General features: G+C 40.5%; 1 protein-coding gene across 3 annotated transcripts in view; it reads left to right on the forward strand.

Moving 5' to 3' along the window:
* Positions 1-11,757, forward strand: part of LOC117549877 (regulator of G-protein signaling 6-like) — a 46,327-nt gene extending 34,570 nt beyond the window's left edge. For 2 of the 3 annotated variants that reach the window (XM_034221980.1, XM_034221981.1), the window contains exons 9-17: positions 17-98; positions 433-507; positions 1,219-1,320; positions 1,456-1,628; positions 2,082-2,207; positions 6,244-6,430; positions 7,907-7,996; positions 9,279-9,338; positions 9,610-11,757. In XM_034221980.1, coding sequence (XP_034077871.1) covers positions 17-98; positions 433-507; positions 1,219-1,320; positions 1,456-1,628; positions 2,082-2,207; positions 6,244-6,430; positions 7,907-7,996; positions 9,279-9,338; positions 9,610-9,660 — 946 coding nt within the window. In that variant the 3' untranslated portion in view covers positions 9,661-11,757. The remainder of the gene's footprint in view (positions 1-16; positions 99-432; positions 508-1,218; positions 1,321-1,455; positions 1,629-2,081; positions 2,208-6,243; positions 6,431-7,906; positions 7,997-9,278; positions 9,339-9,609) is intronic. The other variant, XM_034221982.1, reaches the window with a different exon arrangement.
* The last annotated feature ends 2,549 nt before the right edge of the window (positions 11,758-14,306 follow it).

Consider the following 14,306-nt stretch of genomic DNA (forward strand, 5'->3'; position numbering starts at 1 on the left):
TTTCCTCTGTTGACAGGATTGACAGGAAGAAGGACAAGGCAGAGAGGAAGATCCTGGACAGCCAGGAGAGGGCATTCTGGGATGTCCATCGGCCAGTGGTGGGTTAGCACTATGAATAAAAGAAAAAGGACACTGTGTACAAATGCAAATGAACAAAGAAAAGACTATTATGTTGGAAGACAATTTTAGCATTTAAAGCCTGAAAACAGCAGATTCAGCTCCACATGGTTCAGCTTAGAGCCCTGTTTGTCATTGGGAGCAGAATCAGATGTGGTGCCAGTCACTTTGCATACAAGCCTTTTGTTAGCGTAGCATTGCTGAATAGAGACACAGCATCATATTGTGTGAGGAGGATGGGCGCAGATAATGCATGCAGCAGAAACATTGTTATCTGAACCTGAAACACACTCTTTCTCCTGTCGCCTCGCGCAGCCAGGCTGTGTCAACACGACAGAGATGGACATCCGCAAGTGCCGGAGAGAGAAGAACCCACACAGGGTAAAAAAGGTAAGAGACGATGACGAGTTAGCTTTTTACCGTAGTATAATTTAAACACGGTTTCATCAGCAAATGTTTGCTAAAAAACAAAGTATGACCACAATAGTTTTCTTGGACTAATCACCAAAACTCCCATTACTTTGTTTTATTCATTTGACCTCTCAATAACATTTACTGTAAATTTGACCCCCCTAAATACTTCAACATTCAAAAATGGTATGCATAGTTTTTGCTGAGTCCTAAGGATAATTGTATTTGTATAAGATATTGTCATTAAAACATATTTTACTACATTTGTATTTAATTTATCAAATATGTCATGACATTTTTGTGTTGGGACAATGCCGTTAATCTAAATTCATATATATATTGTGAAGAATATCAAGTATATTTTTGTTTGTTTTTTTCTGCAATACGTCACACAGTACTACTAATTTTTAAAAGTGTAAATATTTGTATATAAAGCAATCTAATGATTCTTAAAATGCAAACCCACCTTGTGTTATCTGTGTGTAATAGAACAATATAAACTCCCCTTTGGGTGGTTTAAAAAAACCCCAGTCCCCAGACACAATACTGAGGCCATAATGCTAGCTGCTCCCACACCTATTAGCTAGCATCCATCAGCTACAGTACATTAGAGTCCCTCATCTGTCATGATTTATCATAGCAACAACAACAACAACAACAACAACATGTCTCTCCTCTTGTTGTCTCCAGTCGGTCTACGGGGTTCCAGATGACGGCCAGAGCCAGCCGAGTCCAGTCCACATCAGCTCCCAGCCAAGCAGGAAGCCCACCAAAGAGGACGTTCAAAAGGAGGTAAATCAGTGAGAGCCTTCTCCTGAGGTCATTACCAGCAGTCGGCCGCGCCCATCCATCATCACGACATTTGGGGCTGCAGACTGATGAGCTGTTACCTTATTTAGCTCCTTCATTATTCTCCCTCTCCATCAGATTTCCTTCTTGAACATCCAGCTGGACAGACACTGTATGAAGGTTTCCAAAGTGGCCGACAGTCTGATGAGCTACACGGAGCAGTTCATGGAATATGACCCCTTCGTGTCGGCCACGGAGCCTTCAAACCCCTGGATCGGTGACGACTCGTCCTACTGGGACCTGGAGGCGAGGTGAGTCTGGATGTGGGCAGATGAAGTGCCATTACAAAAAAAAATGTTTTATCAGAGTACCGACGATCGTGAATTATCAACAGGGGGGGGGAAGAGTGTGTAACGGGGGGACGTTTCGTTCAGGATCCGAAAATACAATTTTTATATTTTGCACACTTACTCCACTTATTCCTAGTGTGCCACTGGTTACGGTGCCGTGTGCCAATGGTGGCACGCGTGCCAGGGGTTGCCGACTCCTGGTTTAAACAGACCCGAGGTCAGGTGGAGCGGAGGTCTCGGTGATGATGAACTTTTGTTGATCTGTCGGTTTCTATCTCTTCTCAAATAAGAAACAATGCTGACATTTCCCCAAGGTTTACTGTGCTCTGACTTCCTGGCCTCTGCTCTCTGCACACTGTGACAAAAAATGACCTATTTTTTCTGTTCCTTTCTAATCTGTTTTATTCTGAGCAGTCGTGACCCCAACCAGCAGCGTGTGAAGAAATGGGGCTTTTCTCTGGAGGAGGCGCTGAAAGATCCAGCAGGACGAGACCAGTTCCTGAAGTTCCTCGAGTCAGAGTTCAGCTCAGAGAACCTGCGGTGAGCTCACATGCCTTTAATACAGCCACAATAATAAATATTTAGATATTAACAAGTCACACGAGACTCGTATGTGAAATGGGACACTCATGATGATGCAGGTTTCTTTTAATCTGATTATCCAATTTATATTTGGGCAGCTTTCTGTTTATTTAACATGTTTTTATTTTAATGATAACTACTTTGAGTCCTTAATTCCTGAAGCTGCACAGATTGAAGTAATAACATACACAGTGTTGGAACGTACGGAGCCCCTAAAGGTTCATGGAGAGAGAAAAAAAGTATCTTGTGCGCACAATATACTTTCTCATTTATGTGGAGAAATGGCAGTGCATACATTATTTGAGATATATTTCAAACTCGGATTTCATTTAGGGACATTTTGGCCAGGGGTTTAGAGCTATATGTTTAAGCACCGGATTTGCAAAACAGAAGAGTCTGTAAACCAGACTGCTTTGATCTATGAATTCCTGTCCGTGACTCTCACAGTATCTACTGCCCACAGCTGTTTTATAGAAGGAAAACCTCCTTCACTTTATGAAATCTCTGCGGCACCAGTGGCCTGTACTACGAAGCAGGATTTGCTATTTACTATTAATTCATGAAGTATGACGCTGCGCTGTCAGCACGCTTCTCCATGTTTGTGATTGGTCAAATGTTGCCCGTCCCTTTCACGTGAACGCGCTCTCAGCCGGACAGAGAAACCCTGGTTTATTTACTGAGTTGATAACCAGCTTCGTAGGACCGCTTAGCGACATCGCGTTTGTTAGGGTTAGTTAAGCCGTGTAAATCAAACATATCCAGTGTCTGTTGAACTGGCTTCGTCATACAGGGCACTGGAGGCAGTAACGTGTAACTCAGCAGAATCTGAGAAGAGCAGCACCAGCTGCAAAGAGCTGTGCCTTTTACTGTTTACTTCACTGCGTTTCTCTTCATTAGAACTGCTGAATAGAGATCGAGGCTGCTACGTTTAACCACACACACAGACCCGGCGCCAGAACAAATCTAAAGGGAGGGCATATGATTTTCATGGGAGGGCACAAAACCGTCATGTGCTGCGGGGCCTGCGGCACAATTTATATCAAACGGCAAGGCCAACAGCATTGCGTAAAGACGCACACTTATCGCAAATACATACACAAATAAAGGGCAACATAGAAACCACTTTTGAAACATTGTGTGCGTGGCAGCACAGACACTGGTAAATCACGAGCAAGGCACACTGGTTAAGGATGGCAGCTTCCTCATTGTTGCACTCGGAGAGAAATAGTAGAGACAGAGACGATGAACTGTTTAGCTCGCCTTGGGCATGGTTTATTTTCCTATGCACTGCACTCGGACATGTGGAGTGAATCGTGGTCACCTCTGAGAGGGAGTTGGTTGACAGCTAAAAAAATCTATAATATCAACGACAGCTGACACGTAATAACGGTTCCGTGCAGCTGATCTGCACCAAAGTACTAATTTCCTTATTTGTTTCCTCGCGTATCTGTCTCTCTCTCCACAAACTCTCACATGAAATGTGTTCTTTTGATGCGGCATGCCTTAGCAGTCCTTTATCAGTCTGTAATGCATGTTTCCAGTCGCAAAACACCTGCTTTGACTGTAAAAGCCGCATCAGGTGAAGACGTATTTACTTTAAACTGTCTACAGGGGAAACAAAAGGCTGCGTCTGCTTTTAACGAATATTCAAGCCATGGTCTGTTGTGTACCATGCAGCGGCAAAAGTGCGCTTCTTTCCTGAAAACAATCTCCCTGGATAACGATCCAGTTTCACCTGGTTGGGTTTATTAACCCCAAGATCATCTGGGGCTGTTGGTCTTTGAGCGGTTGCTGGTCCAATAGTAGGCCTACCTGTTGATGTGCTGCAAGGTAGCGTCATGGAGGCACCGGCACGGAGGAGAAGGATGCTGGCGGGTGTGGTACAGGGTGTGGCAACGCAGGTGGTGATGGTCGGGGCACAAGGAGCTGTGCCTCGGAGGACAGCGTTGGTGGCGGCCGCCTTGATGAATCAAGGCTTGGGCTCGCTAACTCAGCCCCGGGGTTTGCCGAGGTCAAGCGTGTGACATTAAGGCGTGCTGCTGCAACGGCAGGTGCAGGGTCGCCAGCAGCACCATCGGCTGCAGTTCTTTCATCGTTATTTCGTTTTAATAAATCCTTAGACCTTTTAAGCCAATTTCTGATGTCCATTTTGTAATTCAAACAGAAATGGCAGTCTACAGAATGCACAATAAACAAATCCAGAATAGGCAGCAGAGTGTGACGCTGTGATTGGTCTAAATGTGGACGAATCACAAATCACAGACACATGAATTTATTTGACGTAGCCTGCGATTATTTTTTTTAGTTACTATCTGACATCACATACATTGTAGCATAAAAGTTCCGTTTATTTATAATAAAAAAAATAATACTTTTTTAAATGTTATAAATAATAAAAAACGTGTTTATTGGGGGAGGGCAGGAATGTCAAATGGGAGAGCCTGGCCCTCCCTGGCCCTCCCACGGCGCCGGGCATGCACACACACCTATACACACATCGAACTACCAGAGTATTCCCCCTCGTTTTATGAAGGAGATGTCCTGTCACCAGGGCGCATGATGTGTGTGTGTGTGTGTGTTTGTGCTCAGCTCCGCTCTGTGTGTGCGTGTTCGGTGTGTTTGTGTGTGTCCGACACCACCGGCATTTGTTTTCAAATTACCACAAACAGTAATTTACACAAATCTGGTTCTCCATAGTTATGTATTCCCAAGTGAAAGAAATGTGTTTAATCTTAATCTCGATGTAGTGCTATAGTCCTGCCGGAGTGCACCGGAACGAACGACACTATCATAAACAAATGCCCACGCACGCATGCACGCACACACACACACACACACACACACACACACACACACACACACACACACACACACACACACACACACACACACGCACACACACGCCCTGGCGACCGGACATATTCTTCATAAAACTAATAATATGGCGTAATAATCGGGCAGTTCGATGTGTTTTACCATAAGAAAGTATCTCGTGCGAACGAGATAGTATATTGTGCGCACGAGAAAGTATATCGTGCGAATGAGAAAGTATATCGTGCGAATGAGAAAGTATATCGTGCGCACAAATTAATAAAGCGTGGCCATGTTTTATTTATTTTTCTCTCTATGAACCCTCCAGGGCTCTGTAGGAACGAAAAGAAGAATGAAAGTAAAATATCTAAGTTCAGTTTTTGAGGAACTTGTAACTACAGTACCATGAACATTTTGGCACAAGTGCTACTTACACAACAGTAATTGATATACTATATGCATATATGTTTCCTGCTCCTGTAATATATTGTGGATCTAAATGATCTAGACCATTTTGTATTGAGTATTCTTGTGGTTAATGTACTTTCTAATGTAGATATGTACATATACTTTATTTATTGTTTTCATTCGTATTCTAGTTCATTTGATTATGTTGATACTTTATTCCACCTCTAAAGATTTGAAGATTTTAAAGCCTGTACACTTTGCTGCTGAAACAAATAATTTCCCAATTTGGGATCAATAAAAAACCTATCCATCTATCTAACTTAAGTATTTTCATGATCATTTCCATAACGTTATACCAACAAGGAATGAATGTGCTTCTTTGACAGCTATAATTATATTTATTTTTCTTACAAATCTTCTTTTTAATAAAGTATAGGCAATTGTTATCAAATGTACACAAATTAGCTTAATGCTAAAATTCTAATACCATATTTTCATGCAGCATTACAAAATATAATCATATTTTACTAGTAATAATAATAAAAGAATAATTATAAAAATACCAAAAAGTGCTTTTCTACTGCAGACACATTTTACGTAGATCATTATTTTAACTGGTACATTTTTACTACACTGCTACATTTACCTTTACTGAGAATAAGATAAAGTCATCATCATCAGTGTGAATGTTACCAAATCCACCAGTGCCTTTTATGGACTTTATATCTTTTATATTTCTTGAGGGGAGTTAATAATGAATGTGATGCGGTCGCAGGTTCTGGTTGGCAGTACAAGATCTGAAGCGGCGGCCGCTCCAGGAAGTGTCCTCCAGGGCGCAGGAGATCTGGCAGGAGTTCCTGGCGGAGGGAGCGCCCAGCTCCATCAACCTGGACTCCCACAGCTACGAGCGCACCAGCCAGAACCTCAAAGACCCCGGACGATACAGCTACGAGGACGCTCAGGTGGGCCCAGTTGTTTCTTCCTCATGGATGAATGCACATGACTAAACATGTTCACCCAAATACTCACACCTGTCTGAATACACAACAGAAACACCTGATACAACCAACACTTCTCTAGCGCTACAGTGGAGGAAATCATTATTTGATCCCTTGCGGATTTTTGCCCACTTACAAAGAAATGAACATAATGTTAATGGCAGGTGTACTTTAACAGTGAGAGCAGTCAAAAAGAAAATCCAGATATTGACATTATATAAAAGATACAAATTCATTTTCATTTAACTGTGAGAAATAAGTATTTGATCCCCTTGCAACAAACAACAATTCTGTCTCCCACAGAACGGTTACACAAGTCCTCTTCCTTTATATTAGGAAAGTACTTATCAACTTGTTCCCTGTATAAAAGACACCTGTCCACAGAATCAATCAATCAGATTCCAACCTCTCCACCATGTAAACTTACAAAATCAAATAATAATTTCCTCCACTGTAAAAGGCCTCCATAAAGAAAAATAATGAATATACATTTTTATATATGTATACATTCTTTTGAAAAGGTCCTTAAATCATCCCTGTTTACAACACACGCCCACACTACACACCATTTCTTTCCTCTCCATCCACTTACCCGCAGAAACATTGAACCCTTCCACCCCACTCATGTTACACAAGTGAATGAATGAAAGGGCGCGCAGAGAGAAGAAGAATGACGGAGTGTGTGTGTGCCAGGCCCTAATGAGGCGAGTAATGCCATGAATATGTTGTCCGCTCGGCTCACCATGGTTTCCCCTGGTTTGAAGTGGGCTGTGATGCGGACCGCAGGAAATTACTGCCAGTGCACGAGGCCCGCCGGGCACCGACTTTGAAGCACACATGCATCGCATCTCCATGATCAGACCTCCTTTATTACTCTCCACTTCTTGTTTTTCTTCTCCTTTTTTGCTCCCTTTATCCTAGACCAGGGGTGTCCAAACTACCAACTTGAGCTTTTCTTCTATTGTACTTATTAAATATATCTGTAAACATATATTACACAGTAGCGTTCATGTGTTAATAAGTCCGATTTACAATACATTCAGTCAATTACATTTGAAAATATGTTCCAACAAATCTAAGTCGATAAGAAAAAAGCTCAGTAACTTATATACATAACAAACTTGAAATATACGCTTCCTATTTCCTCTTATGATAATCAATCTGGGGCTCCTGTTGTAAGGGATGAGCTGCTAACAAATCAAATGAAACCCTCTGGAGAGCTGGGATGTAGGCTGTTTATTTTTCTTAAAGCAGATTCAAGTATCAAGCATAATTTACCTACTTTTGATTGATTTTGCTAACTTATAACTTAACTTATAAGGCAGTATACCTCACCTCTAGTGAGCGGCCCATCCCTTCGAATATGTTCTGTATGTGGCCCTCGGTGAAAAAGGCTTGTACACCCCTGAACTAGACCATCACTTATTCTCTCTATTGCAGGAGCACATATTCAAGCTAATGAAAAGTGACAGCTATGCACGCTTTCTGCGATCCAACATCTACCAAGACCTCCTGTTAGCCAGAAAGAAGGTGAGCTGCCCTGTACATCACCGCTTCTTTTTATAACAGTTGGCCACTCTCATTGCATTTCTCATATTGGTTTGACTATTTCTTTGTGATTCATTACCATTATGATGAAAGACATTCCAAATGAATTTCTATCGCTGCTCTATAGTGCTGTTTTTTTGTTTGGTTCCTATATGTGCAAAAGGAGGGATAAAGTGGAATTGTATGAATCAGATGTGCAATGATAAATGCACTGTCAGCCAGTCACATCACAGGTCTATGCCACAGTGAAGCTTCATATGGTTTAAATGAGCTAAGAACAACAGAGACTCTAGGACTCATTTAAATCTATTTGAATAGATCTACTGCCTGGAGACTGTTTCATTTAATACATTTCTTATTTTTTACAACATGCTATTCTCGGCTTGGGCCTTAGAATTCTGAACTTCTAAACTTAGAAATAAAGTACTTTTCTGTCCACTACATTTATATGACCGTTTAAGTCTCTACTTACTTTGCTGACCTAAATCACATTTGTTGTGCTACGAAGCATTTCTACACTTGTCACTTTTACTTCAGTAAAATATCTGAATAGTTCTTCCACATCTAGATAGTGATAACGTTTATTTGACTTAAAGAGGTCAAAGAATTGCACTCAACACTGACATGTAGTTGGGGCATTTTTTTTCTCATCTGACAGCTCATAAAGGCAATCAGCAGTTTGAATCCTAGGCTGAAACAACTAACAGAGCCCTAAGAAGGGAAATCAACTGTGCCCAGATGCAGGTGCAAGGAAACTGATACATTATGTAACATGTCAAGAGAACAGTCTCAATTAAAACACGACATCATATGCCAACAGCACACTGCTGTGTAAAAGAGGAAACACAGTTGTGCTGTAAAGAGAAATGAGGCAACATACAAATGACAGGAAAGCACAGTGTATGAGTTGTTGACAGTGATGGTGATTTTGTTCTTATGTAATTTTCTTTCAACTCCTGTAGGTTAAGGTGTGATTTAAAAAAGACATATGCAGCTAAACAAACGGTTGTATTGTAATATGGAGCTTTCAGCAAATCACAGCTGTTCATGCTAGCCTCTCTGTCCCCCCCCCCCCCCCCTGTTTGGCGGCCCGTCACTGACCCCACTCCATTTCCAAAACAAAAAAATCGCAACTCCCACATTGTCCTCGGCCCTCATTTTTGCAATGCTTGGCCCCTTTTGGTCCTTACTAACTACATCACCCCCTGACCCCCTCCGTCAACCTAACCCAAACACTCACCCTGCTTCCCCCCTCCCACAACAGCAGCCAGCAGACACTGAACAGGGCCGCCGCACCTCCCTGGAAAAGTTCACGCGCAGTGTGGTAAGTCAGGGGCTGTTCATATCACCAACCACACTGGCTGCCTCAATATCAGTGGCTGTTGCAACTTTATAACCATAATAAACTCAAGTGTGGCTGTTCATACCTGTGATAGGATGTGTATTTGTGAAACACGTAACATGCTAGTCACTTGAATGGTTGCAACTAAACATTTTACATTAAAAGATAGAAAGAAGCACCTTTTCGTAGATGTCTTCTGTCATTTATTAAGTACTGTTTACAGTCTATCAATTTGTTTTAATTGACTTTTCAGGGCAAGTCATTGACGGGAAAGCGCCTGACAGGCCTCATGCAGTCGTCCTGACACAGCCTGTGCTGGAGGGGCACAGCCAGATCCTGTCGGGGGGGGACAGCCACACAGGGGCCAGGGCACAGACAGTGAAGCTGGGCTGGACAGGGCTGCTCCCAGGACTGCTGCTGTACTGGTAGTGCAGCACTGGGCCTGAAGGGGGGGGGGGGGGGGGTGCCCCAAACAGAACCACTGAAGAAGAGACAATGCTGACAAGAGGAACCTCAGCCAACACTCCACATGGCATGCAGCATACAGTATAAGCACATTCAGACTAGGGCTGCCCTCTTCTCACCACTTAGACGGCAAACTGGTTGTTAGGCTCTTTGTTGACTGAGCTTATCAGTTTGTATTGTTTTCATTTGGTTTTATATACGTGTTTATTTGGATATTAAAAGCACATTGGTGGTGTCAAAACAATATTCTTTGATAAAAAACATTTAAAAGCTATTTGCCACAGCATTTGCCATGAATCGATTATTGGTTTAGTTGTCCTAAAACAGCTGCGGCCAAAGAGGCACATCAACACAAATCTACAATATTTTGCATATGTCTCTGTACTCACAAGGCAGACAGCAATAAAAAAAGTGAGACCACTTTTTATTTTTAAGAAATATATCCTTTTTATATCCTTAGAATTTCTATTATACCTGTTACTTATAAGTCACATGAAATGTCAGTTAAATAGTGAACATAGTTCATACAAACTTGTATTTTTTCCCATAAATTATATTTAACAATGTCTACAAAATAGATGTTTGAAGGTTTATCTTTCCATGCTTCATTACATTCCAAAATCTGGCAAAAGGGCTTAATGTAGCATTCACAATGCACCGTTGCATGTTTCATCCAATGTCTTTGTGGAGGATTTCTTGTTTCTACAACAGTGCTTTGTAATGAGACTGAAAGCAAAGATTAACTTAATCTGGGTCAATGAATTTCGAGGCTTCAAGTTCCAAAAAATTCAGGCTGCACAGGTGAATAAGCAAATTCCAAAAGTCTGTGTAAATAACTGAGACAGACGTTTGACTTACAAACACGGCCCCCCCTGGTTGTGTGAACCACAGTGATTTGAGCTTGTACTCTTCCTTTAGTCACAGTCGTAGTGTGCACAGCCACAAGTGAAGTGTCGTCCATGTCTGTTTTGGGGGCTCCTACTATGTGTAGTTTTTACAATTTCCAGTGCCATGGGTCCATTTAGTGGTGGGTAAACCACAGGACCAGCAACAGAGTGTTACAATACTGTATTAATTAAACTGTGTTAATCAAGGGACATTATGATGTCAACACTTTAACATGTTTTCCAATCATGGAGATATTCCAAGGCCTGCTTTTGTTCTTTTGCTTATTACATGCATGAATATCTCATCTTTTGTTTGGTCAAAAAAAATTAATCCTGCCCATTTTAGTTTGGCAACATGTATGCCGAGACTCATTTAATAATTATCTTTTGTTTAAATGACTATTGGGAATATGGTGCATGTAATGAAGATAGGGGAAGATGGTGCGGCTCTCCAAAGGCACACAGTCGAGGAAAAGCCCTCAACTGGAGCAACACTCCTCAGTTGACGAAAATGAAAGCCTTGAAATGCATCTGGGACAATGTTGCACATGTAATGGGCTCCAAACATTGAACATTAAGGCAACGGCTCAACTGACGGCTGCAAACTGATTGAGAAGATGTCCTACAGCGCCCCCATGAGGCCAGTGACTGCTGCAGTGGCAGTGCTGAATGAATGAATCACTTATTACTTTCTATTTAAGTTGTTGCAATGCACTGTACAGGGCCAGGCCATATTAATAATCATCATAAACCAATAACCTCTTGATTATAAGGTAGAGAAAAATGCTTATCAAGAGACGATGTACCAAATGTTATTCTCAGCACAAGCACAATGACTGCACAGGGTGCATTGTAGATGTACACTGGCTACATTTCATTATCCTAAAGCACACTTTATTATGATATGGGCACATTACTATGCATGTAACATATTCAGGGCATTTTGTGCTTTTAGTTTCTCAATCAGCAAGATGACTACTGGCACTCTAAAACACTCAAGCACCTGCTGTTTATTCATGGGTACCAAATAATAAAACTCTGGACCTGTCTCCTCTGTGTTTTGTTTGTGTTGGCTGTTCTGTGTATTTAAAAATATATTTGTATGTCACACAAATATTTAAAATGTCTAAATACAAAAGCTGAATGGTATGTCATAACAAATATTAAAGAATTAATGTAAAAAGAAAATCATAAAAATAATATATGTATATGTGTAAATATATTTATCATGTAAAAGAAAATGCGAAATATTATATAATGATGTCATAATGTAGTATGTCCAACATTTCAGAAAATAAATCATAGAATAGTATATTGAAAAAAACGACAGTAGTATGTTGAAAATATCAGAAAAAAGGCATAGTATGTCCAAAATATCAGAAAGATCTATATGTCTATAGCAGTTTGGACACACCTTCTCATTCAACGTTTTTATTTTATTTTGTTCTACTTTGTAGATTAATACTGAAGACATAAAAACTATGAAAAAACACATATGGAATTATCTAGTTAACAAAAAAGTGTAAAAAAAAAATCCAGAATATGATTTTTATTTTAGGTTCTTCAAAGTAGCCCCCTTTGGCCTTGATGACAGCTTTGCACACTCTTGGCTTCTCTCAGCCAGCTTCATGAGGTCGTCACCTGGAATGGTTTTCTATGAACGCGTGTGCCTTGTCAAGAGTCCATTTGTGGAATTACTTGCCTTTTGAATGTGTTTGAGACCATCAGTTGTGTTGTGCAGAGGTAGGGTTAGTGCACAGTGGAAAGCCCAATTTGAATACTGTTGTAATCCATATTATGGCAAGAACAACTCAACTCAGTGAAGAGAAACGACCGTCCATCATCACTTTAAGAAAAGAAGGCCAGTCGATCCGAAAATGTCAAGAACTTTGAATGTATCCTCAAGTGCAGTCGCAAAAACGCTATGATGAAACTGTCTCTCATGAGGACCACCCCCCCCCCCCCCCTCCCGGGGAAGAGAGAGCAAGAGACACCTCTGCTGCAGAGGATGAATACATCAGAGTTACCAGCCTATTAGAGCCCACATAAATGATCTGAGGCCTTCATGGTCCCACTGCTGCAAAGAAGCCACTACTGAGGATTAATAACAAGAAGAAGAGAATTGTTTGGGCAAAGAAACACAAGGATTGGACATTAGAAAGTGGAAATCTGTACTTTGGTCTGATGAGTCCAAATTTGAGATGTTCCAACCGCTGTCTTTGTGAGATGCAGAGAAGGTGAGCGGATGGTTTCTGCATGTGTGGTTCCCACCGTGACGCATGGAGGAGGAAGTGTGGGGGGGTGTGGGGGCTTTGTTGGTGACACTGTTGGTGATGTATTCAAAATTCAAGTCACACTTAACCAGCAAGACTACCAGAACATTCTGCAGTAACCAGCAAAATATAAAATCATATTCTGGATTTTTTAACACTTTTTTGTTTAGTAGATCATTCCATATGTGTTATTTTATAGTTGTGATGTCTTCAGTATAAATCTACAATGTAGAAAGAATTAAAATAAATAAAAAAACTTCGAATGAGAAGGTGTCCAAACTTTTGACTGGTAGTATATATGTCAATCATATTAGTTAAAAAGTCATAGCATAGTATGTAGAAAATATCAGTAAAACAAAACATAGTATAGTATGTCCAAAATATCAATAAAAAGTCATAGCATGTCCAACATCTCGGAAAAAAAGTTATAGTATAGCATGTCGAAGTATATAGTGTATGAAAAAGGTATTCTTAGCTTAGTATGTCGAAAAAGAATATCATAGCATAGTATGTAAAATAAATTGTATCATTGTATGAAATAAAAGAAACATTAAATGTAATTTAGGATGCCATCAAACAATCATAGTAAAATATGCTAGACAAATGTCATTCATATTATAGTCTCCCATAACACGTGTCATAAAAAAAGGCATTTTAAGAGGTCATAAAATAGTATGCCATAAACAAATGCATAACACATAACATAGAATGTCATTTAAAATAAGTCACCCATACATCCAGAAATGGAATAGAATATGCTGTCTGGTGAATACATAAAAGAATGTACATATTTTTGGCATAATATTGTACCTTGCTTGTTATAATATGTTATTCTTGAATCACAGCTAGACTCTTTAGGAGGTTGTCGCATTGACCTTTATGGGTTTCTTGCTCCTGTGTAAATGTTACTGCCACTCTATAATGAAGTCATTTGACATATTTAATAGAATCTGCTCACATAATACTACAGCAGTTCTTCCCTTAAATCATTTATAAGACTACAAACCTTTCTATTTTATACCTGCAGTTAACATTGAGATATTATTAGATCTTACTATATTTGCTTGTAGTAAATATCTCTCTGAAGGCAGACTATGGCTCATATATGACTTCTACCGACTGAATTGTGACTTCTCAAGCAGCACCTACGGATCAATAATAGCCCCTGTGCTGGACTCCTTGTTTGTGCCTCAGCTCTCACAAACTCAAGTGCTTTTTTTCTTTCTGTCTGCTCACAGATTCTGAGGGTCACTCCAACCTATCGATCCAGTCTAGGCTTCTTCCGCTTATCAGCTGCACTTCCTAAATGACCCTTGGTCTTTCTC

The sequence above is a fragment of the Gymnodraco acuticeps genome, unplaced genomic scaffold, assembly GCF_902827175.1.
Source record: "Gymnodraco acuticeps unplaced genomic scaffold, fGymAcu1.1, whole genome shotgun sequence".
NCBI classification, from domain to species: Eukaryota; Metazoa; Chordata; class Actinopteri; order Perciformes; family Bathydraconidae; genus Gymnodraco; species Gymnodraco acuticeps.